Below are 23,225 nucleotides of genomic sequence, written 5' to 3' on the forward strand. Positions count from 1 at the left end.
AATTTGGCTTCTAGCACTGGAATTGGTCCTGACCTGTGGGCAGGGTCTGGCTGGCAGGTTCTCCTGAATAAAGGTGGAAGCAGGGAAGCCGTTGCCTCTGATACCCAGAGGTATCAGAGCTTGGGAGCAGGAAACGGGCATCCTACGTACTGATGCGTGTGCTCAGGCACCAAACCCTGTCCACATGCAGGCTGTGGATCCTGTTGTGGGGCATCTCTCACTGTTGAAAATTCCCGGCTCCTGGAGTGAGCCTTTCATGACAGCCAAACAGTTGTGAATAATGAGGAATTGCACTGGTGAGTGGCTTTCACCAGTACCAGACAGCTCTGGCAGCTTATTCTGTGCAGGGACTTCAGAGCACAGCAGGCTGGGGAGCTTCAGCCTGGCTCTTGCCCCTGCAACTCCCCTTAGCCCACTGAGGAGCATAACAGTGGGCTTTAAGGTATCCAGGTGCTGGGTGGCATCTCCAGCCCCGGGTATCCAAAGCACAGGGCCTGCCGATCCGTCCGCCCCACGATACTCCTGCTCGCTCGCACGCGCTCACGTGCCGCGGCGATGGTTTACTGGCAGCCCCACCCAGCGCAGTCGGGACTTGCTGCGTAAGCAAAAGCTGGGAAATCTCGCCACTGTGCACAGCACTCTGCAAGCACTCCACTCGCGTTTTGGAAGAGCCTTTTTGTGTTTACCTGGAATCGCTGGTGCCAAAAGAAGCTAGAAAGGACAGCAGTTTGCTCCTTTGATCTCCTCTCCTCCTGCATTTGGAAGTGGCTGGGCTCCTGGGTTTGGCAGGGCACCGGAGCGTAGTGGCAGGGCACCACTAACGCTTTCTCTCTTGGCAGGACTCGGAGTCGCTGGATGGTTGCATTCAGAGTACGTTATCAGCACTCTACCCTCCATTTGAGGCTACTGCAGCCACTGTTCTGTGCCAAGTTTTTGATGTGGTGGAGAAGACGTACCGTGGGGATGGACTGCGCTACCTCATAGACTTCCTGATTCCAGCCAAGCACATCCTGCAGTGCATTCAGCAGGATGCCTGTGTGAGTACATCATGCTCTCTAAGGCCTATGAAGGCTTTCTCGGAGAGCTTTCCTTCTGCTCTCGTATGTAAAGCGGCTGGCAAAAAGTGCTCGCATCTGTGTGGCAGCCTAGGTGGGAGGGCAGGCAGACAATTGGGAAACAGTTGAGAAATTGTTACTGAAGCTCAACCATGCAGAGATCAGATGTGGAGTGGCACCCTCGCCTTCCATAACCAGGGGGCACCAAACAGAAGGCTTAAGGGATTCAGGGGAAGAGGTTTAGCAAAGTGTTTGCTGGATACGGCTGACTTGGGTGGCTTCTAACTCCAGCCGTTCCCTGGCCCTGTGGATGAATCTGTCAGGTGCCGCCTCTGGCAGGAGGACGTGCGGGGTGAAACGCTGCCAGTCGGTGTTTTTCCCAGAACTCCGGCTCCCCTTTGATGGTTGCTGGAACGGTCGCAAGGCTCAGTAGCCCCGAGGAGTTACGTTACATTTACTGCCAGAACGAGTCCAAGATTAACGTGCTTTACTGTTTGGAGTCTAAAATGTTAGAAACGATGAGTCAAATGCCTCCATCAGAAACTTGGCTCAAAGCCTGCAAGATGAAAAAAAAAACAACCAGCCCCAACAACCTAAAACTAGGGTTCGTTCTAGCCTTTTTGTCTCCGAACCTAGAAGGTGTGTGAGGCCAGGCTTTCAATAGAAGTCCTCATGTTGGAGGGCAAGGGACTTCTAGGATGAGGAAAAGCATTAAACAGAAGCTGAAATAGTCAGTTACTCAGTTGTCTCAAGGAGGTGAAATGCTGGAGGGAAACACCCATCGTACAAAGGATCCACGTAACAACCCCAGGGAGCTGGTCACCTGGCAAGTGTTTTGGTGCAGCTTTTGTCTTGCTGCGCTGTCACCAGCCTCAGCTTGGTTCCAGCTGTGTGTTTGTGAGCCCAGGAGAGTTCCAAGGCTGTGGGTGAGGGTTCTGGGGAGCAGCTCTCATACCCTGAACACTCAGGCGGGAATAACTCCATGGGTGTATGTAGCTGCAGTTTCCAATTCCATGGTGCATAGTGTGCTTTTTCCCCTTTAAAGAAACAAAAAGCTTTTAGTTTGTATGAACTGGTCGTTATCGCAAGAGGTTTCACAGCTTTCCCCAGGCAGCCTCCCACCTCGGAGGAGGCGAGTTAGCCATCTCCCCCCCCATCTCCTGAGCGCCCAGCGCCGCCCCGGCATGCGAGCTGGTGGGGGGAGGGGGCGGCAAGGCACACAGCCTGGCTTGCGAGTTGAGCCTGCCGCTCGGTCGGCGTGGCCCTCTGCCTGCCGGGGAGCTGGCCCACCGTGCTGCTGTCCCAGAGGGGAGGTGTGGGGGCAGGATGCCGGCGAAGTGTGGGGGGCTGCCGCTGCCACCCCAGGGCCCCCGAGGCCACGTGCCCACCAGGGGCCATGGCTGCCCTCAGCCGAGGCCGCTGTGGGGTGTGGTGGCAGGGAGGGCCTTGTGCTGCCGGCAGCCAATGGGAGGACAGCTGCGGCTGTGACAGCCAATAGGAGTGCGGGGCTGTGTTGTTGGGCTCAGTAGCCTTGGCCGAGCCAGGGGCTGTCAGCAGGAGTTGCTCAGGCGGTGGGCCCTGAGGCGGGAGAGGTGACGGCAGTGGGCCCTGAGGGTCCCTGAGGCGGGAGAGGTGACGGCAGTGGGCCCTGAGGGTCCCTGAGGCGGGAGAGGTGAGGGCAGGGGGCCCTGAAGGAGCTCAGGGGGTGCTGGCAGACCTCCCAGGCTGGCCTGGAGCATGGGCCCAGGTGCCGTGGAGGCAGGAGGGCTGGTGGTGGCAGAGGTGTCCTGTTGGAGGTCGAAAGCAGTGTGGTGGGGCTGTATTACACATGCAGTGCTGTTTGGGAGGGGGGGGGCCGGAGTGCAGGGATAGGAGACATGCTCAGAGCCACTCTCCTGTCACAGACCCAGGAATAGGGGAGGCCTCAGGGCCTGCCTGGCACTCCCTGGCCTGCCCAGTAGCCACAAGGTGTGGGGCTGGTGGGGCAGTTGCCTCCAGTGAGGGCTGCCCAGGGCTCAGCATTAGGCGTCAGGAGCTTTTGCTGAAGTGTGAAATGTCTGGGAGAGTGGGCAGCAAGAGGCAAGAGTGCAGGCACAGACCTCTCAAAGAGCACAGCTGAATGCCTTGAGCCTTTCGTCCTTGTTTGTGACCCTTTCTGGCCTTGATTCATTATTTTGCACAGGGAGATCAAGGGAGGCTCTAGGTACCTTGTACGGTCTTGTGGGCCCAGGCTATTCCATATTTTATTTAGAAGTCTGCTTGTTTGAATTTTTATTACTGGAAGTTACTTCTTTCATTTGTTGTGAACTCGTCATCTCCCCTAAACTGTGTGCCCCTTCTTTTGTCTTCACTGTCTGAAATATGTAGGACTGTTTTTTGCTGCTTGTTCTTTAAAAGTTTTGTCAGCCTTTTAGAGAGTCCGAATGAAAGCAGTGTTTCCTCCTTAGTTTATAGTTCAGCTGATCCATGTGAGCTTTTTCTAAACACACTAAAGGGAAAAGTCTGAATGCTGTAGGAAATCTTGAGAGATAGATCTTTTGTCAGCCTCTGCAGTGTCAGAAGTGTAAGTAGCTTTGTGAAGTGTTAGACAAGTTCATGGGCTTCAGCTGGGCATATTAAAATTACTGGCCTGTATGTGATTCTTAGGGGCTGGAGAGGGGCATGCCAAGGGGTCTGTCTCTGCTTAGCAATGAGTAAGAAACCATGTTTTTCTTAATATGACATCCTGAGCTAAATGGACTGTTGGTCTGTTCCAGCCAAGCCATCCCCATAGCTCTAGGAGCTACCGCCTTTGTGCCATCTTTGTTGTTGATGCCCAGCTCTTTCCTGAGAGGCAGATTTATTCCTGGCTGCAAATGCTGGGTGTAGAGAATAGACTCCTGTGATGAGCCTGGTTTGGCTCAGCAGAGATTGGACACAAGAAAAGCAAACACTTGAGCCTCAAAGTGAAATGTTAAAACAACTGAAATGAGCCTCTTTATGTAATCTTCTCTGTGAAGGTACTTTTTGGAGCAGGAGCAGCATGAGGATACTCCACTTCTAAAGCTCTAAAATTCTGAAATGTGTAGGCTATTGAAGGAGTTACGTTTCTGTTTGGAGGTTACTCTAGCTCTTGCTGCAGTTTAAACTGTGGGTTTGTAGGGTTTCTCAGGAACTTCATTGCATCCTGCGTTTTAGTTTTGGTGATTCTGTTGCTGAGGTTTCTTCCACTTGTCAGTCAGTAGGCATGCAGGTCATCTAAATGGTGAGGTTGGATTTTGGATTTCTTAATGTATGCATGGCTCCCAAATAAGTTCCTCTGCATCCAGATTAGAAAGAGAAAAGAAAGGGAGGTGGGCCTGCTCTGAGTTCAAGGTTAGAATGTAAAGGTAGTATTAATATGATCTTCAAACAACTGAAAACAAAGTAAGATTCAGTTTAGTAGTAACAGCATGTAGGTACAACAGTAAGGCAGTTGCACTGATTGAACAGAAATAAAACTGCCATGACTGAAATGGATATAGAATTCACTATGTCGAAGAAAAGGGGCTGGCTGGTCTCCATCCTGGAATATGGAAGAAGTTACTATGTAATGCCAAATGTCTGATAGCAGGGATTTTTATTGAATCTGTTCAGTCAGGGCTAGTAACAAAACACAGAGAACAAGCTGAGTGTACAACAACATGCACTGAGCAAGGACTGAATTAACTGACCCATTAAAAACTGGGTAACGTTTTTTTCATGGGGTTTGCTCCATGGCAGGTAGTATAAGACTGCCCTTTTTCATAAACCAGCTCTCTCTAGAGAGAAAAGTTTCATTGCCTAATCTCTCTTGTAAAGGATTTATTATGGAGTCATATGGAAAATTAATTACTGTGTCAAAGGGATGGAGGTTTATGCAAGTATTGCAAGAAGAGTAACAAACTGGTGAAAGGGTGGATGTTTGTGCTGCAGTGCAAACTGAGTTGGAGGCAGGAGTCCTGAAACACACATTGATTCTCACCCATGACCTTGGCATAAAAAGTAAGAGTACGCAAGTGGCAGGTAGGTATTTGGGGTGAAACCAGACTGGGAGACATCAGCAATAACCTAAAGGAGGAGGGTGATAAATATATTACGCAAGATGAGCTCTGAAACTTTGTACTTAAGTTTTTGTAACGGTACACTCAGAGGGCAAGCGTGTGCCTCCACGAAATAATAGGCAGGATTTCTTTCGTGAACTGGGGTTCACCAGTTTGGAAAGAAAAACTAACAGGTGACCGGATTACCATAGGGGAGTGACTAGAAGCCAAGTGTCATCTTAGCTTTAAGAGATGCTTCTAGCACAGTTGGGAAGTATTAGTGCCATTGTACGCAGTGTTTTGCAATGCCTTGCACAATGACAAAATCGGAATAATTAAACGTGGTTTTTCTTTTTTCTTTCTTGTGTGGGTTTTTTTTTGGTTTTTTTTTTTTTTTTTAAAAAAAGGCATCACCAAAGAGGTGCTTCAGGCAGGCCTAAGAGATTATCAAGGGAGGCGTGCTACGGTGATGTGACATGGCTTAATAATTTTAAGCAATGGGAACACTTCCAGAGAATTAGCTCCAGGGTTGAGGAGGAGGAATTATTGAACCTTAAGGATAATTTGGGCATTCAAGCCTCTGAACAACTTTGCATCAAGTGCAGTGAGGCTAGGAAACCTGGCTGGGCTGACAATAAAGCTTGATGAACATAGGAAAGAAATTACTTGATGCCATTACTTGTTGTTTCAAGGTGTGTGAGGATCCTGGAGGTTCCTTCCAGTCCTGTGGTTTCTCTACTATATGGCAAAATATTTGAATTAAAGTATTTTTTTCTTTCATCTGTCTGGAGATGCAGAATACAACATTTTTATAATTGCTTTCTTTTGTCAAGACTTCCATGTGGCCATGTATTAGAAACAAAATAAAATGTCTGAAGTCTAATGCTGCCAATACTGAAGTCAGATGACAGCTTTCTAAGTATTGCATCAATACAAGTGAATCCTATCTAAACCCTTGTTGTGACCAGGAAAGATGGAATTAATCATGAAACTGATGGCTTATGTCATGGATCAATTTAAATCTTAGTTTACCCAAACATAATCAAGTTCAAATCAGTGATTTTATTTTTTTGAAGTTGTGATAAAGCTGTAAATAATTGAGTCAATTCAGTTCAGCCATGAAACTTCAGTTCTTTTAGTTGATTGGGATTTGTTTGAGACTTGTCCTGAGTGCTGCTGTGTTTTGGGAACAAGGAAATCCCTGGTACGCCAACAGTTCCTTGCAGCTGGCTGATGGCACTTGCTTTTTTTTTCTCTGTGGTTCTGCTATGCTTTCCTCGTTTGCTGCCTCCTTTCTCCTGCTTTGTCTTCGCAGTATCTGCTTCCATTCACTGGTAGGTTGCAGCCATCCCTTACTGCTGCATCCCATGTAACTTGTCTCCACCTGTCTTGCAAAGGCTCGTGTTAGCATGAGATGAGCAATGCTTTTTACCTGGCTCCATGCTCTTCAATTTGGCTTAACCGACATTAGGTGGAACATGCTGTGTATTCCAGCAGAGCATATTAGGGAATAAAAACAAGTCCTCAGACAGACCTTGGCATTGTCATGCTGCCTTCCCTCATCAGCAAAGCTTTTAATTACCTCCCTTCCAGCAGACCTCAGTCTAAAGACCCAAGACCAGAGAAAAGACATTTTGCAGTGCCAGGCTGACTAGTGGCATCCCGTGTGATGAGGTTTCTGCACCTCCAGCCTCCTGGCAAGTTGGTATTGAGTGTACCTGGTACAACCTAGAGCTTACTGTGAATGTTCTGGAAATTATGCATATTATTTGCCACCTTCTCTGTTAAGGCTGGGGATGGTTTTCAGTTGAGGACAGTGGGTTTTGTCAGTGCATTGTAAGCAGACTGCTCTCTGCCTGTGTTTCTCTAATGGCACTTGGTTAGGGATGCTGTATGGTCTGAATTTTCACTTTCTGAGTCAGTCCAGTTGGCCCTTATGAGTCAGAAATGAGGTAGAGACAGGGTCTCCCAGCTTGAGCACTGGGACGTGGAAACTCCTGATTTCTCTGTGCTGGGATTCTGGGGCTTAGACATCTGCCTGTCTGCGCTGACCCAGCTTTATTACAGGGCTGAAACTTCTGGCAGCTGGTTGGTTCCTATTCAGATTCAGAGATGCTGGTAATTTCTGTTGGTAGCTTTTCTTCTTTCTGCTTTTCAAAGAGAAGACCTCAGTACGGAAAACTCCCCTATGCTAATAACCAAAGACCCTAAATTCAACTGTTCTATTGGTACAGCTGTGAAAGAGAGGCATTGATTTCTTTTGTCCAAAAGCTTGAGCTGACATGTGTTCCTGATGTTGAAAACACTTTCTCTTTTCTCCATAGGTTCAGTACTGTGGCTTGCTGTTTCGCCATGAGGGCTGGCCCCTGTGTATTCATGAGAAGATTGTAGTCCAGCTGGCTTCCATTGATTGGCGAATCTTGAAGCCTGGTGACTTCTACCTCCAGGTGGTCCCCTATCTGAAGAAGTCTCCACGAATTGTATTGAAATGTTTGGCAAAAGACAAGCATAATGTAGAGGAAGTCGTGATTCCAGAAGTTTCCTATACCTCTATTTTTACTCTGCAATGGTTGAGTACTTTCAATGGAGAGCGAATGGGTATAGCACTGGAAAATTGTTTACTAACCACTGATGATAAAATATTTCGTGTCCCCTGGGATAAAGTGGTTAATCCTGAATTTATAAATAAACCAAAAATAATTGAAAACAATATAATCTCTCCAGAAATAACAGAGGAACGTTCGGCTTTGTGCCTCCCCATGGACCATGCTGAGCGCAGTTCACCAGAACTAGGATCTCAGTGTCTACAGGAACAAAGTCCAAATCAAGACGTGGTCATTAGCAGCACAGCTCCGCAGTTAAGTGAAGCTCTTGTCAATGGTGTCTGTATAAGTCCTGTGCCTCAAGAGAACTTGAAAAGTGGCCTTGAAGGGGAGTACGTTGAGCTGACAGAAGTTTCATTGCCCAGGTTTGGGCCACAGACAGGCTCTTTAACCCAGTCACTAGCTTTAAGTTATCTAACTCAGCCCAGAACACGAGTGAATGCATCTAAAGGCAAGCATAGGTTTATTGTTATTCAAGACAGTACCTACTCCAAGAACTTAGTTCAGTCAGCACTTATGCAGAAGGAGCACTGTCAAGTGGACACTCTGAGGACTTCTTCTCCAGAAGTTCTCAAAAATGTAATTCCGTTGGAAAGCAACAAAATGATGGCACATGAAGAACTGTCTCCAGAAAGTCAGTTGTTACCAGGTGGTCCTGGAAACATGGGGAATAGTTTTTCTGTGGCTGAGTCTGCTGCCTGCAGTGCAGAAGATTTATCTGCAGAGCAGGAGGCCTGCAGTGAACACTTAATCGATTGGCGATATGCACTGTGCAGCTACAGTGACATGTGTGCTGGAGATGGTTTCAGCTGCAAAGCACGAATGCCCAGTGCTCCCCAAAACACGGAAGGAGAAAGTGATGATCCTAGTGGAAAACCTGGTGTTGAAATGTCAGAGCAGAGCCCAGAAACAATTGTACATGCTACTGCTGCTGAAGAGGAGGTTATACTGAGAGTACATGGAGAACCACTGACTGAGGGTCAAAATGAGGTGACACAGATAGGTGCCTCTCCTGTGTTTGTCCTAGGGCCTTCGGGACCACGTTGCACACTGAAGGAAGGTTCTCATGTTTCTTGCCAGAGTGTCAGTGAAAGTGTTGAGCCAGTCCAGGCCATCACATTGCTCATCACACCTGAGAGTTCAGATGTAGGCCTGGAGGGAGGCTTTCCTTTAGGGAACACAGCAGATGTAGGAGCAGTTGGTGCCTGCTGCAGTGATCAGGAAGCAAATCTTAGTACTCCATTAAATCCTCCAGAACAGAACCAAGGAGAAGTAGGTGAATTCAAGCTGGGAAAAAGGGACAGCCCAGAGGAAGTCAAAGAGGTTGAACAAATACTGACTGTAAATGAGAGTCAGGCTAGTCACAGTCACTGTTCTGCTAAAGCTGCTACAGGTGGACTCTTGTCAGATGGTGAAGAGCAAGAGGTCTCTATCTGTCAGCATAAGAAAGCTGAAGAAGCCATACTGCTCCAAACTGCTCTGTCAGCAGAGGGTGATCAGATGGCAGAACAACTAAATAACAGTGACTCTTTGGGCCCTGATGCACAAGCAGAATGCTCAAGTCAATTCAGAACCCAGAGGTCTGGAGAGACATGTGAGGAACCACAAAGACGGATAGAAAACCAGAGCTATAAAAGTGAAGAGAATTCTTTGCTGAACCCACAGTGTGTTGCAGTACAGGACATGCAGGGAGGGGAGGAGAACCAAGGAAGCTTTTCTCATGGGGAAAAGTCACAGACTGTAGCCTTAAAAACACTGGAATCTATTGAAGAGGAACTGGAGGTTGGACCACTGTCCTCAGGACCCACTGAGGGGCATAAGGAGCCCACCGCTCTGTACTCCCACCAAGAGGCTGCTTCTAGGGCATCATCTCCTAAAGGTACAGCAATTGGATATTTATTTGTGTGTTTATCTGACAACATGGATCACAAGCAAAGCCCTCAGGAGGTACTGCTGACAAGTATGTCTGTTGAGAGGATGAGGGCTGGTAGCACAAACTACAGGAAAGTGATTAAGTTGTCATTTCTGTGGCTTGGAATTAGCTTTCTCTTCGCAGGTGTGTTTATTGGGGTATTTTGTTTAATAGTTCTTTGCAAATTTGCATCAGTACAGAACAAAGTTCCAGTGTAAGAGACTTTCCATTTCAGCTGATCTGATTGCTGGTGACCACCTGTTACATTCACATGCCCATTATGGATGCATGCCGTAGGAATGTGCGAGGAGAGAATGTGTAACTGTACCAGTCTTTCATAGTTGAAAATTGGCTTTAGGAAGCTGTTTGTGGCAAGAGGAAGCAGCGGTGGATGCCACAGTAAAATACTAGTTGTGTAACATGACCTGAAGATCAACAAATATGTGTGCAGGTAAACTGATTCATGAAGCAAACTGAAGAGTTGAGGGATTCCCCCCCCGCCCCTTCCCTCCCTCTGGCATTCTTTCTTCAGCTTGGTTATGTTTCAAGTAGGAGCTGTTTAACTTGAGTGGGAGAGCACAGAGAAATCAAGCATCTAACTTAAACTCAAATGGTATGTTCAAGCAGGCGTTGACCTGCCTTCTTGATGCCTGAGTTCCTGCACTGGAGCTGTGCTCCTTCAGAAGGAATTGGGCAGGCCATCCAGGCCTCTCTGCCTTCTGCACCAGACTGTAGGCAGGCAGAGTATAACTGCATGGACGTGGCATTGACTTTGCCTAGCTCTGCTGAGTCTGGAAAGCTGTATCTAGATATGCAGATCACACTGAGGAGCGTGTGTGTGGTGGGTGTGGGTGAAACGTGCCATTCCAGTTCAACAGCTCTCATTCCCCAAGACCCCTGGCTAGGAAAATTACCTGACTTGAAATATTAGAGTGAGGACTCTGGAAAGGGTCGGTGGTATAGACCCACATTGGTAGAGTGTGTCTGACCCTGTGGAGGAAGAGATCGAGACCTGGTTGTCTTTGGACAGGCTGCCAGTGTAATGCTTGTGCTAGTCCTAACTGGTGTGGGTAAGAGCCTACACCACTGCTGCAGCACGGCTGTTTCGCTGCAAACACAGCCAAAGGGACACAAGTGTCCAGAAGTAAAATTTTACCTGATGCCTTAGTGTTACCTCCTAATGGAGCTAAAGTGGCTGTTGATTAAAATGAAATCTCATTAACAGCTGCACCAAAACACTTTACTTTTGTAATTGGGCAAGCCCACGGTTGCCAGGTATTTCTGATACTTTTGGAGTGACAAGTATTTCTCTTCTTTGAAATGGAGGGATCAGCTCAAAAGTTTCTGTTTCTGAAGTGTGTGTGTCTGTGAGCATCTGCTCCCATGAGCAGGAAAAAAGAGGTCACCTCGTGCCTGTCCGTAGCTCTCGGGGCATGTATGCCAGTGTGTAACTATGCCATGGGTATCCGTTCCCCTGACCAAGCTGAATCTGGCTTGACTTCATGTTTACACAGGACCGGACCTCAGAAAACCTGGGCTGTATTGAGTGCTGGGTGTATGCTTTCCTCACGACTAGTGGCTGCTTGGTCAGTGTTCCCATCTCCTCTGTCTAAAATTAGCCAGGTCCAGTTTGCATATGAGATAGTCAGTGTGGTGTTCTTGCTGCTCCACAGGATAAGTCTTGGCTGCTGCTGTGGATTTCAGCAATGACAGACCCCTCTGGGGTATGTGTGGAGTTTGTTTTTATGAGAGACAATTTAAATGTTTCTGGGGGGTTTGGCTGCAGTGACATTTGTGGCCCAGTTCTGATGATGTTAAACTTTGGCATTACAGTTAAAAAACCCCAACCCTGTTACCTCAGAATTTATAAAGCAAAAGAAACAACCTAAATCATCAGGAAAATGCCCCAAACTAACCAACCAAACACTTTAAGGCACAGGGCAGCTCAAATATCTGTTAATGCTGGGAGTATTTCTTAAACACTATAGCTGGAACTATAATAAACTTAATCCATTAAATTACATTTGATTGCTTTGAGATCCAAACAAGCCATCCCCTTATCTAGCCCCATTAAACCCTCAGAGATATAACAAGAAGATAATTCAGAGATAAAATTACAAAGTGAAGCAAATGTCCTACAAATTCTGGTCTTCTAGCTGTCTGTAGACAAGTTAAATTCTCTGTAACTGTGTCTTTTGGGGTCATTTTGCTACTATGATTGGAAGCTGTGGGTATCTTGCCTAAACTATAAATAACAACAAAGCTTAAGCTTTACTGGATCAATTCAGATCTGCAGTTCACACCTCAGCAGTAGTGGGCAGGTGCATGATTTGCGCTTTGAGGTGGAGGAACTTGCTTGTTACAGCAGACGTCGGGTATGTCAAAAGTTACATTCAGAACTGGAACATCTGAGTTTGCTGTGTCTCCAGATTTTTCCTTGTCCCTTAACTCTCTCCCAGTGAGCCTATCTTCCACACAAATACAGTCTAACTTAGAAAGATTTTGAGGTAAATGTGAGCTATTTTGAGTTGGTAGCTAAAAATGTATACTATTCCATTTGCAGATAATGTGGCTGCTGTTTTTCCCTAATGACTAACTGTAAGTGAAAGTGAATTTTGAAACTTTGTGGCTCTGGAAAGAATTCCTGTAGTTTGGGGGTGGAAAATATCTTGATATTGAAGAAATTGGCTGAAGAGCCACACAGGGGGATATTCAGCAGCACCTGTTAGGGCATTCCATTCCTGCTCTCTGTTACTGTGTGATGTTAGCATAGATGATACTGGTGCCGGGGCAGTTTGCAAAAAAATGCTAATGTCTCTTTGAAATGCACACAAGCAAATCCTCCTCTACCACTTCCTTAACCTGGGGGAAAGGTGGAACCTGCAAACATGGCAAATTCAGATGTCCCAGTTCTTAATTTGCTTTTTGATGTAATCCTCCGCATTGTACAATTTCCGCTTTAGTAAATGCCTCCACCCCAGTTTGCAAATAACAAACAGTGTGCTTGGGCCTGTTTGGAGAGAGGTGGCAGCTGCAGATCTCAACCGAGCCCAGGAAGCTTAGGGAAGAGGTTTGTTTGGGCAAGATCTATGCAGTCTGGAGGCTGCGCAACTCCAGTGAGGTTTCCCTGAGGCTGAAAAGCTCCAGTACCAAGACAGTGTCTGGTGAGCTGAGCAAAATGCTTCTCTTTTCTAGCTTGTGGGAGCTGCTGCCTCATTCATAAGAGATATTCAAAGCAGGGCTGCCATGTACATTTGTCTTTCTCTTACCCAGGTATAGTACCTTCAGTATAGCTATGTTCCCTTTCTTGTCTCCTATAAATGCCACCTTTTGGTCCTCTTTACAGGCTCTCTTCATTTAATGCAGATTTCTTTAGTATAAACTGCGTGGTTCAGCTTACTGCTAGGCCTTACAGCTCCTTGAGAAGATGATTCTGTGTTCTCCTAGAAAGTCTATAAGCCCTTAATGGGAAACCTTTGGAACACAACTTACATGACACTGTGGTCTTCAAGATACCCCATCTATGGGAGATCAGTGCCCCTCTAAAATGCTGCTGCAGGAAGGTCTAGCAGCATTGTCCAAAGTGAATGACCTCTGGCATCACTGGGAAGTGGAGACTGAGGTGGCACTAGGAACAGAACTGGGCTCTAATGTGTCCCAGAACTGCAGATCCCTGAAGCCATCGCAGCCACTTATGTGGCCAAATGCAGTGGATGCCAAGCTGGGTCCCAGGGATGCTCCCTCAAGAGGGGTGTTACCAAGGAGTAATGAGCACCCGCCCCATCATGGCCTTGATGGTGCAGAGCTTTGGAGCCCCTCCTAGTTTCCCCCCTGCTGTCAGGTAATTGTGCACAGTGAGCCATGCTGCTTAGGGCACTTCTCTCACCCACTTTAGCAATTTTGAAAGCAGTTTGGGCTGAGCCTCAACCTGTAAACCTCCTTCACTGCTAAAACTTGTATTGAAAGCCACTTCAAGGACTGCTTTGTTCCTGGTCCTGCTCTTTAATGAAGTATTGGAATCTGTTAGTAAATAAACTGAGTCAAGTGTCAGCATTGTTGATGCAGCAGGAAGGTAGGATGGTTGAAGTCAATTTTAAATAGCAATTAAGATGTCTGACTTCATAGCAAGCAAATAAATACCCTACTCTTATTTTCCTAAAGAAAGGTTGTTTTTTTTTTTTTGTTGGTAGATACTGAAGTATCAGGATTTGCAGCGAAGTATAGCCTTTTCTTTAGTATATCTTTGTGCCAAACGGTAGGATAGCCAGGCTGTGTGCTTATGATGCTAAAGACGTATTGTTGAAGACATATTGTTGGCTTCTTATTCTTAGAATGTTGGGAAATGGGGAATAATTCTTCTTACACAGTAGGTATATATTTTTTTCTTCTCGCAGCTACTTTCACATGAAAATTGAAACTTGATAAAACTAGAGTTAGTTTCCATGTAGTAGCTAAGATACCAAAATCAGTTAGTTCTAAAATTAAGTAACTTGTACTTTAGAGCTGAGATGTCAGGCAGAGGAAGCATTTTCTCCAGTTCTCAGACAGAGGTGATTGGTGTAATCATCCTGTTCTTCAGGGTTTTAGAATAGGTTTCTGACTTCCACAATAACTGTTAATTAAAAAAGTCTGGACAAGAACAAGGTCTCTTTAGCTAATTTCCAGCTGCTTTGTCAGCCTCGAGTTGACTTCATATTTTCAGGAACTAATCTGAAAGTGGTGTTGGGGGAGTAATTCAGCTCTGATGGAGCAGTTCTCCCTGTCAGAAGCTGGCTTATCACTTCAGCATGCTCAAGCTGCTGGAGCTTAGCCAAGGACTTGCACCGCACCAGATTTTCAGGCTGTGAGCAGACATGTGCTGTTTGATATGTTACCTTTAAAAAATTATTTGACTACAGTAATCCTGATCTGAATTGAGTTTTTGTAACTTGCAAACTTGACAATAAATTGGTTTATTTTCTTGGTATTATAGTACTGTTGATGTTATAACCAGTTCTGGAACATGCACTCTGCTGGCATGAGGGCTGGAGGAGCTGCTGGGGCTGGGGGCACGTCCCTCCACAGGGTCCCACCTGGGACCTTTTGGGTGGAGCTGTGCCTGAGATTCTGGCTGCTGCTTGTCTTACAGGGATGGTGTCAGAGGGGGCAGAGATGAGAAAAGAAGCAACTGGCACAGATGTGTTGAAACCAGTGAGTAAAGTCAGTGCCCTGGAGGTAACCTCAACATCTATTACTCCCCCAACATCCCCGTCTTCTAGGACTGCCTGGGGTGGTCGGTCTGCACGTACCATAGCCAAGGATGTGAACCCCGAAGTGCTCAGGAGCGGAGTTGCCTGCCTGCCTGGTGAGTAGCTGAGCCAGAAACTGCCTGGGAAGCGTGGTTTGTAGGAGGGCAAGGGAGATGGGCCTCTGTTTGCAGCACTGCAGACTGGTGCCAATTGCATTTCTTTAACCCCAGACCTCTCCAGAAGCATCACTTCTTGAATCCTCTAAAGTTGCTGGATGGGAAGGGCAGGAAGTAGAACTTCCTCTCATGAAAGTAATGTTAACTTGTTCTTTGGAGTCTCAAAATGTTAACCAAGCATGTATGAGTCAGAAATGCCAAATCTGTGGGCTCACACCAGTAGTTCAGAAAGAGGAGTGAGGGTGCAGCTAATGATGGGCTGGTGGTCCTGACTTCAGACCTGGACGAAACAGTAGGAACTTGATTCACTTGGTAGGTAATTAAAGGATAGGAGTGTGGAAGATGCTATTTGACAGTGCTCTTGTAAAACCAGTTTTATTTTTGGTAATTAGAAGTTTGGTTGATTAAATGTAGCTGCCTAGATATAATAGATTTTTTGAAAACATTTGATTTCATGACACATAGTGTTGAAAGGAATATCCGAATGAAGTGTGGGTGAACAGCGTGTGGGATGAACAACAGCGTAGCTAAATAGCAGATGACAAAATGCTGTCAAGGGAGGACTTCCCAGAATTGTTCTGCTGAGATCAGTCGTAGGTCAGGTGTTAGTGTTTGCATCTGATATGGCAGCAAGTATCAAATTGCTGCAATGAAACTTCGGTACGGGACACAGGGTGGCAAACAAAGCTGAGGCTGTTGGACAGAGCAGCCGGGATCGCTTGGTGTATAGGACCCGCACAAGAGGTCTTTGTGCTTAACCAAATTCAAATTAAAGCAGAGGAGGCGAGATCTGCCTCTTCGGTGTGAAACAGCCGTTTGGCAGCATCTGCGTAAGCAGCCCCTGTGAGCTTCCTTCCATCCACAGCCCGGGAGAGGGGTGTCCAGAGTGGGGCAGGAAGATAGCTGCGTTCCATCGGCTCGGGAGCCATGTATGAGTTGAAACTTGGCTAGAGAGCAGAGGAGAGGTCAGGCGTACCTGTGCAGTGTGGAGAAGTTGGGAAGAAGAGCAGAAAGGCAGCACAGGGATCTCCTGCTCAGTGCTGGGGCTGCGAGACCGATTTTGACCTCAGGTGTGTAAAGAAGAGATGACTAGCCAGGATAAGAAGGTGATTTTTGCCTCTGCGTATTTGTTGGTGATGCCTCCCAAATAGTTTGGGCTGTTCTGATGCCTCTGTTATAAAAGGAAATGGTGAATATTGGAGGTGGTGCAGAGAAGGGTAATGACACTTCCTTGTACCTGAATTGGATGTCTTGTGGCAAGAGACTGAAAGGTTGTTTATCTCATAAGATGATTGAGAATGAGGTGGAAACAGCTTTGTACAGGGAAAGAGCAAAGGGAAATAAGACTTTTCCATGTGCAGGGAAGAAGGAAAGGGAAATAAAACTTTTCCAGCCTTCTGGAAAAAGGTGAAATGAGAAACCAAGTGCAGGGTGGAGTTATGGTACATTCAGACATGCATTGGGAGGTAAATTGTTAAAACAAATTGCAAAGAAGTATTTCTAATCTTCTGGTCTGCTGATCGGTTTGGACATTTTTATCATGTGTACTACAGCCAAAAAGTTACAGGATTTGAGAAGGGCCTTTCAGACAAGCTCGTAGTCCATGCTATTGTAGAAGCTTGACTATGTGAGCTAATGCTCTAGTTGTTTCCTTTGTCACAAATTCCTGTCATAATGTCCCTGGGACAACATACCTAAGGGAGGAATCATGTTTTCTGTAGAACCAGTATTGGATTTGACTGATATCTCTTCTCTCACATGTATCCTTTTGGATTTTGGTGGGCAGTCTTCACACCTGAGGGAGTGCACTCACCTCTCTGTTAAATGCTTTATGTTAGATGTTGGTAATGATATAATAATTGCATTAGAAATTGTAATTTCTATAATGAATAGTGAATAAGAATGAATTAATGAACTAGTGGCTGATGAAGCTAGGAAGAGATTTTCCTTTCAATTCTGCATTCTGCTCTTGAATCATCTGGTTATGCCACTATTGGAGACCTAGCCCTGGTGGATGGGGTTGCTTTTTTGACCTGGTCAGGCAATTCCCAGGATCCTGTATGGAAGTTCAAGGTTAATCAAGTTCTGGGGATGCCCAGCCTCCCTGATGGACAAAAGATTTTTCTTCAGAGTAAGAAAGTTTTTACTGAGCCTGGTTATTGAGCTAGTAATTGAGTGCCTTGCTTTTTTTATTTTCTGATGATCCCCTTAGTTTATTAGTTGCAGGTCAAACTTTTTCTAATTTCTCTCCTGCTCTTTGATTATAGTGTCCAGAATACAGCATTTCAGGAGTATTGAAACTCCTGAATCACACAGATGGAAGGTTTTTGTCCCTGATGTTAGCAGGAGAAAGCCTGTGTTACAGCCTGGTCACTGGGATGAAGAAAGCCCTGATTCTGAACGATGCCCATCTGTGTCTGTGGCCCTTACTCAAGTCACGTCCCAGTGACAGATTGAGATCACACCAGGGCAGTTTTCTGTGCTTGGGGCTGTCCATCTGTATCTCTTCCACCTGTCAACTCACATGCTTGTCCCTGGGATGGGGAGAGAGGTGGTCCAGGACAGTATGGTCTGTGGTAGCAATGAAGATCAGAAGAGACAGAAAGACAGCTTTCTCTAAGCCTCTGGTTTTGTCTTGTGCTTGGGATTCCACCCCCACCCCACCCACCCCCCACTCCCCATTTGTATGACAGGAAAAGGCTGCTGTTTTTGTGAATTACTTTTCACACAATAAAGGTGTAGTCCTTGCTGCAAGTTACACATCCCTTACCTTCTTGGCGACATGTGCAAGTGCAGAGCACTGGTCGCCTGCGCAGGCTCGCTGCAGAGGCACTGCCTGCTTTTGAATGGCAGAGGCAGCTCTGGGTCGCTGAAGTGGTGTGTCCACCTGCTCTTTACCTATCCCTTGCATCTGGAGAGAAGGCTGGACGCAGTTCTGGCATTGGCACTGTTACATCTTTCTCTTCAGAGTTCCTGGTGCATGTTGTGGCTAAAGCCTAAAGCCAGGCTATCATTTAGTTTTGGGAGCTCGTAGAGTGGGCTTGATCCCTGTCATAAGCTGTGTCTTTGGGCTTTTGGAAAGCAGGGGGCAGAGAACTGTCTAACTGAAGCAGAGATGTTTCTCCTTCCTTGACATATCACAACTCAGCTGTGGTGCCCACTGTGTGCCAGCTCTCAAACTTATAAAACCTGGCACCGATTCTGCCCTTGTCAGAGCTGTAGATGGGCAAGAGTGTGCTCCTGGGCCATGTGCTCTGCAGCCTCTGAGGAGGAGCTCTGGGCTTCTGCTCTAGGGCTTTATCCCCAGGAGATGTCTGGTTATGTGCTAGGCTCAGCCTGTGGTGTGTGCCCAGTCTCATTAGGTAGTGCATGTTGTTCTGCAGACCTGTCTGCATTCTCGTCTGTCAGCAATGTGAATATTGTAACATAAGTGGAGGTCAGATTATTTATCTTGAGTTTATGACATTCTTGCTTTTCTCACAAGCCTGGGTTTATCATGAGCCAACTTATGCCGTATTTTATGAAGAATGGGTGTTTGGGTAGAAGAAAACAGTTGAAATTTAACACTACCGTGAGAGAAAGACAAGCAGAGCTCAGCTACTTCACTCTGGCACAGCATTTGGGTACTTGGGAGTATGTTTATAGCCTGCTACAATCTACAACATACGCTCTGTCAAGTTCTGGGGATCGTTTCCAGGAAGGTGATGGGGTGGTAGTAGGGCAATATGAGGTATACACACCTGGAACCAGGCTCTGTTGACTTCCTTGTGCGACTTTCACATCCCCCCCCCGCTCTTTCTACAGGTACCAGAGATAAATCAGGACGTGCAGTGGCCATAATAACAACAAGGAACACAGCCTGGTTAAACCCCCACTGCAATACCACTGAGCTCGTACGCCTTCTTCTGTACTTGCATAGCATCCCAAGGTTTGTGACACTCCTGGCCTGACAAGGTGGACAGCTGCTGCCGTGTCCAATTTGCCTTTTGGGGGGGGGGTGGTGGAAGCTGAGGTGGTGAGTGGAACAGGTTGACTTTTATTGGCCTGGAAACCTGGTGCAAACAGTTCCAAGACTGTACAGATGGGGTCTTCTGCTAGAGTGACCTGGCTTATGTTCAGTAAGGACTTTGGCTGTTCTGTATGTACCTTGTGCACACGGTGTGATATAATTAGGTATGTACTGAATGTTTTCGTGCATTGCTGTGAATCCAAGCCATTCTTGCTGTCCTTCATTAGCTCAGAAAATGGGATTTGGGAGTTGTGATGGGGCAGTCATGCAGCAGGTCCATGATGCAGTGCTGTGACATGATATTTTAGGGCGAGGCCTCCAAACTGAGAGGGAGGGAGGATCTCCAAGGGTTCAGAAAATCTGTCTTAATGCCTGGCTGACAATTGTTTTTGGAGTCTGCAGGCTGGAGTTGGCTGCAGCTACACTTTCTTTCACTGTGACAGACTCTTCCCAGCTCACCTCAGGCTCTACTGAGACTTTGGTTCACTTTTAGACAATTAAGAAGAGGTAAAGCTAACTCTGTAGGTGATTTCTTTTTTTTTTCTTTTTCTTTTTTTTTTTTTCTTTTTAAGCCTTTAAACCGTAGTTAAAGGGAACAGGCTTAACCCATGAGAAGGCTTCAGCTGCTCACACTTTGTTTCTTATGCTTTTCCCTTCAAATCTGATTGTGGGTGAGATAGGCTTCGGGTCTGATACAGAATGGCTGTTCTTGTGAAGCAATGTGGCTGAGGCCAAGCTTGTCCCTGAATGCAATTAGAAAGGACTGGTTTTCCTGTGTGGATCACCCAGAGCGGGTATCAGCACTTCTGCCATCAGTGAGATGTATCCTAGGAACTGGAGGAAAGGGAAGTTCAGGTGGAAATAGCAAAGGTAAAAACTAAGCAATCCAGATGGTGGCTTCCATGTATGTATTTTAGTTAGGCGAAGGTAGCCAGTTAGTTCCCTGGCCTTACAGAGCTATAATGTACTGGTTTTTTTCACTCTGTCATGACTACGGGTTCTGTTTCCATAGTTTTGTTGATTTTAATTGGTGACAAATGTGACCTCTTTTTCTCTGTTCTTGCAGACCAGAATGTCAGGCTTTGGGTCTGACTGTTCTTGTGGATGCTCGTCGTTGTTCACCAGTTCCTGCTCTCTTCAAGGCATTCAGCATATTGCAGGTGAGCTCTGAGCTTGGGCAAAGGAACACTAGTTGGCTTGTCTTGGTTGAATGTTATATCTCCATCTGCTGCTTATGTCTCCACCTGCCACTTGGATTTCAGTTGGCTTTGAGAGGTGTAGTTATGCACCCAGCCCTGTTTTAGGAGAATGACCTGGACTTGCCAGACCATGGGCAAAGCAAAAACCTGAAGCAAATCTGAGTTAGGGGAGAACACCCCTCCCCACCCCTCCAAATTTGCTTCCATTTCTGTGCTGAGAACAGCCTGTACCCAAGTCTAAAGGCTGTCATGAATTATCAGGCTTGGAGATGTTGTCCATTGCACTGAGGGTTTGTGTGAAATATGCAGGGATTTTTGTCCATGACGGAGAGGGAGGAAGTGAGGCCTCTGCCTGCTATGGAGGGAAGAACACTGCCTGTCATGCCAGGTGGAAGAGCACATGCAGCTGTTGATGTGGCTGTCAGTGAATGATTGGAATCAGACATGCTGTAACTCTATATTGCTTCAGGTCAAAGGCTTTCATATCAGTCACTTGGAAAGCAAACAGGTTGTGTGGCCCCCCCTCCCAAATAGCTTCTATCTCCGGCTGTTAGAAAGCCAAGGAGTTGCTGGGTCGTGGCTATGACTAATCTTGTTTAAGCAGGTGTTCCTTTTTAAGCAGAGTTTAGGTCTCTTAGGACTCAAACTCTGCAGACTGGAACAGGGCAATGTTTTAATGAAGCTGGTGTCTCTGTGGTTTATGCACTTCAGTGCCACATCTGAGAGTTGGGGCTGAATCAGTCTGTACTCCTGCTTCCTGGGCTGGGTGGAGCTGTCAGCTCTATCAGTGGGCTCATTCTCCGTGGTGAAGGAGTAATCTGGTGCTCTGCTTGGTTCGGCAGAGGTAACGAGCGAGAATCTTCTCTTTTATGCTGTGCCCACACGCCAGTGGGCTTGCTAAAGCTTTTGAGCATTTCGTTGCTGATATGAGTTGCATGGTCGTCTTAGTGGAATGGTTTGGAAATCAGCAACATGTTGAGATGGTCCCCAGTCTTGTACAAGCATGGCAGGAATAAAGCCATTCTAACCTTAAGTTTCCTAACCTCTGAAATGAAGGTGGGGGGTAAGTGTTTTGCAGTGCCTCTGTAATATCCTGCTGTGATGGCTGTTTGGCTCTGAGCACCTCGTTATCAGGGTGGTGCAACAGTTAGTTAACAGGGATTAATGTGCTGCAAAACAGATTGCTGGAGCTGAGCGTGTGCTCCAGGTAACAGTGACTGACAGAGGCTAATTACTCTGCTTGTGGTTTTTTGTTCCTTACCTTGACTCTTCTGCAGACTCCATAAAGGAGACCTGTTCAGCTAGCTCATCATCTGGTTATGGCACAGGAATAATTCCTGGGTTCCTCTGAGCCTTTTGGAGATCCTTAGCGTTTAGCTCTGTGATCCCACAGCAGTACTGTCATCTGCTCTGAAGCAAGGATTAGAGGAATACAAAAAAAGCTGACTGTGACTACAGTGAGTTTTCTAGAGTGCAGCAGGGTTTGCTGGCCAGTGGATGCAGAAGCACAGTCTGTAAGGTCACAGAACAAATCATCTCTTCGGGGTCCTTTCTGAAATCCCTGACACATCTCCCAGTGTCTCTTAGCTCTGGCAGACTGTCTCTGGAACTCATTTCTCTGCTGTTCTACTGTCTACTTCAACAGGCTTTTATTTACACAGATTTTCTGAAGCCTACTATGATAATATTGGTAGAATCTGTTAAATGTTGAGACCCAGTGTTGCTTGTTCAATTTTGAAGGGTTGCTTCCCTCTTGACAGCCGTAAGGAGCACTGCTTCACGGTGGGTAAGCACAGGTCAGCTGCCCTAATGCAGAGTCCCTTCCCACTGCGGCGCTCTGGTCTGTTAATGCTAGAGAACCTCCCTGGGGAGGGGAGGCTGAGTCCACAGGTTTCTGGGTCAAGATCTGTCAGTGAAGAAATATTACTTTCACTTCTCCATCTTTCCAGAATGAAAGCATGAATGGAATTAAGTGCTAATAGCCAACTTTTGGTGCTTGCAGTTAGTTTTCCCTACAGCACTGGGACACTGACAGTTGCTCTGCGTAGATCCATGTAGTAAACTGGTGAAAGCTTCTCATCCTCTCTGCCTTTCAGGGTGGGGGCAGTTGTGTTCTGCAAGACTTTCTTCCCTCTTCCTTTTCAGAATATGAGTGGCTGGGAAGTCGTTTTGTCCCAGGCAGCGCTGGAAGCAGGGGCAGAATAAAGCGCTGCAGCAGAGTTAGCTCAGGAAGAAGCAGGAGGAGTTCTGGCAGCTCTGTATGGAGGTGGAGGGAAATGCACAGTGCGTACGTGCTGCAAGAATAGATCACGCTTGTTCCTGTGGGAAGCTGCATAATGATGCTTTGGAGCAAGGGTTTTTGCGGAGGTAAATGCTGCTGTGATGTTTGGTCACAGGTTGTCACCAGTAAGCTCTGTGCTGGGGGGCCTGTTCAGAGGAACTTTGCTGCTCAGTAGCGCTGGGCCAATCCCTCGGTCAGTGAGCAGGCAGTGGACAGTGGAATATGTACAGTGGCTTTCAGTGAACAGGTATCTGTGGTATTTCCCTGTGCCTGAGTCTTTATAAAGTGAGATTCTTTCGAATGTTGCATATCGGCGTGAAAGCTTAATCCTGTAATTGCTGCATCTGTGTGTTGGATTGGGAAGGGAAGAGTCTCTTATGAAGACAAAGAAATACAGTAGCGGCTGAAAGCAGAAAAGTTCTGTGCAAACCTTTCTGCTCTAGAGGTGTATTTGCATGCTGTGTTATCTGCAGAACAGAGGACCTTGGTCTGATGTTAAAGACCAGGAACTTCCTACTACTCCATTACAAGTGGTCACTTTAGGATTGAACACGGTATTTGGGGACTCTCCCATCTGCATTCCTGGCAACCTGCGCTTCAAACTGTGCCAGTGTTGTTAAGTCTGGCCGTGGGCCTCCATTTGGGTCAGGAAGCCAGAATACTGTTTGGAACTTCAGTCTGAGAAAGATGGAAGAAAGTACCTAATTCTGTTTTTAAAGATT

General features: G+C 46.6%; 1 protein-coding gene across 2 annotated transcripts in view; it reads left to right on the forward strand.

Moving 5' to 3' along the window:
- Positions 1-23,225, forward strand: part of PLEKHG4 (pleckstrin homology and RhoGEF domain containing G4) — an 89,740-nt gene that overhangs the window by 14,520 nt on the left and 51,995 nt on the right. For both annotated transcript variants that reach the window (XM_027781917.2, XM_055818690.1), the window contains exons 2-6: positions 840-1,037; positions 7,420-9,577; positions 14,739-14,954; positions 18,819-18,942; positions 20,090-20,183. In XM_027781917.2, the coding sequence (XP_027637718.2) occupies positions 840-1,037; positions 7,420-9,577; positions 14,739-14,954; positions 18,819-18,942; positions 20,090-20,183 (2,790 nt within the window). The remainder of the gene's footprint in view (positions 1-839; positions 1,038-7,419; positions 9,578-14,738; positions 14,955-18,818; positions 18,943-20,089; positions 20,184-23,225) is intronic.

The sequence above is a fragment of the Falco peregrinus genome, chromosome 14 (assembly GCF_023634155.1).
Source record: "Falco peregrinus isolate bFalPer1 chromosome 14, bFalPer1.pri, whole genome shotgun sequence".
Taxonomy (NCBI): Eukaryota; Metazoa; Chordata; class Aves; order Falconiformes; family Falconidae; genus Falco; species Falco peregrinus.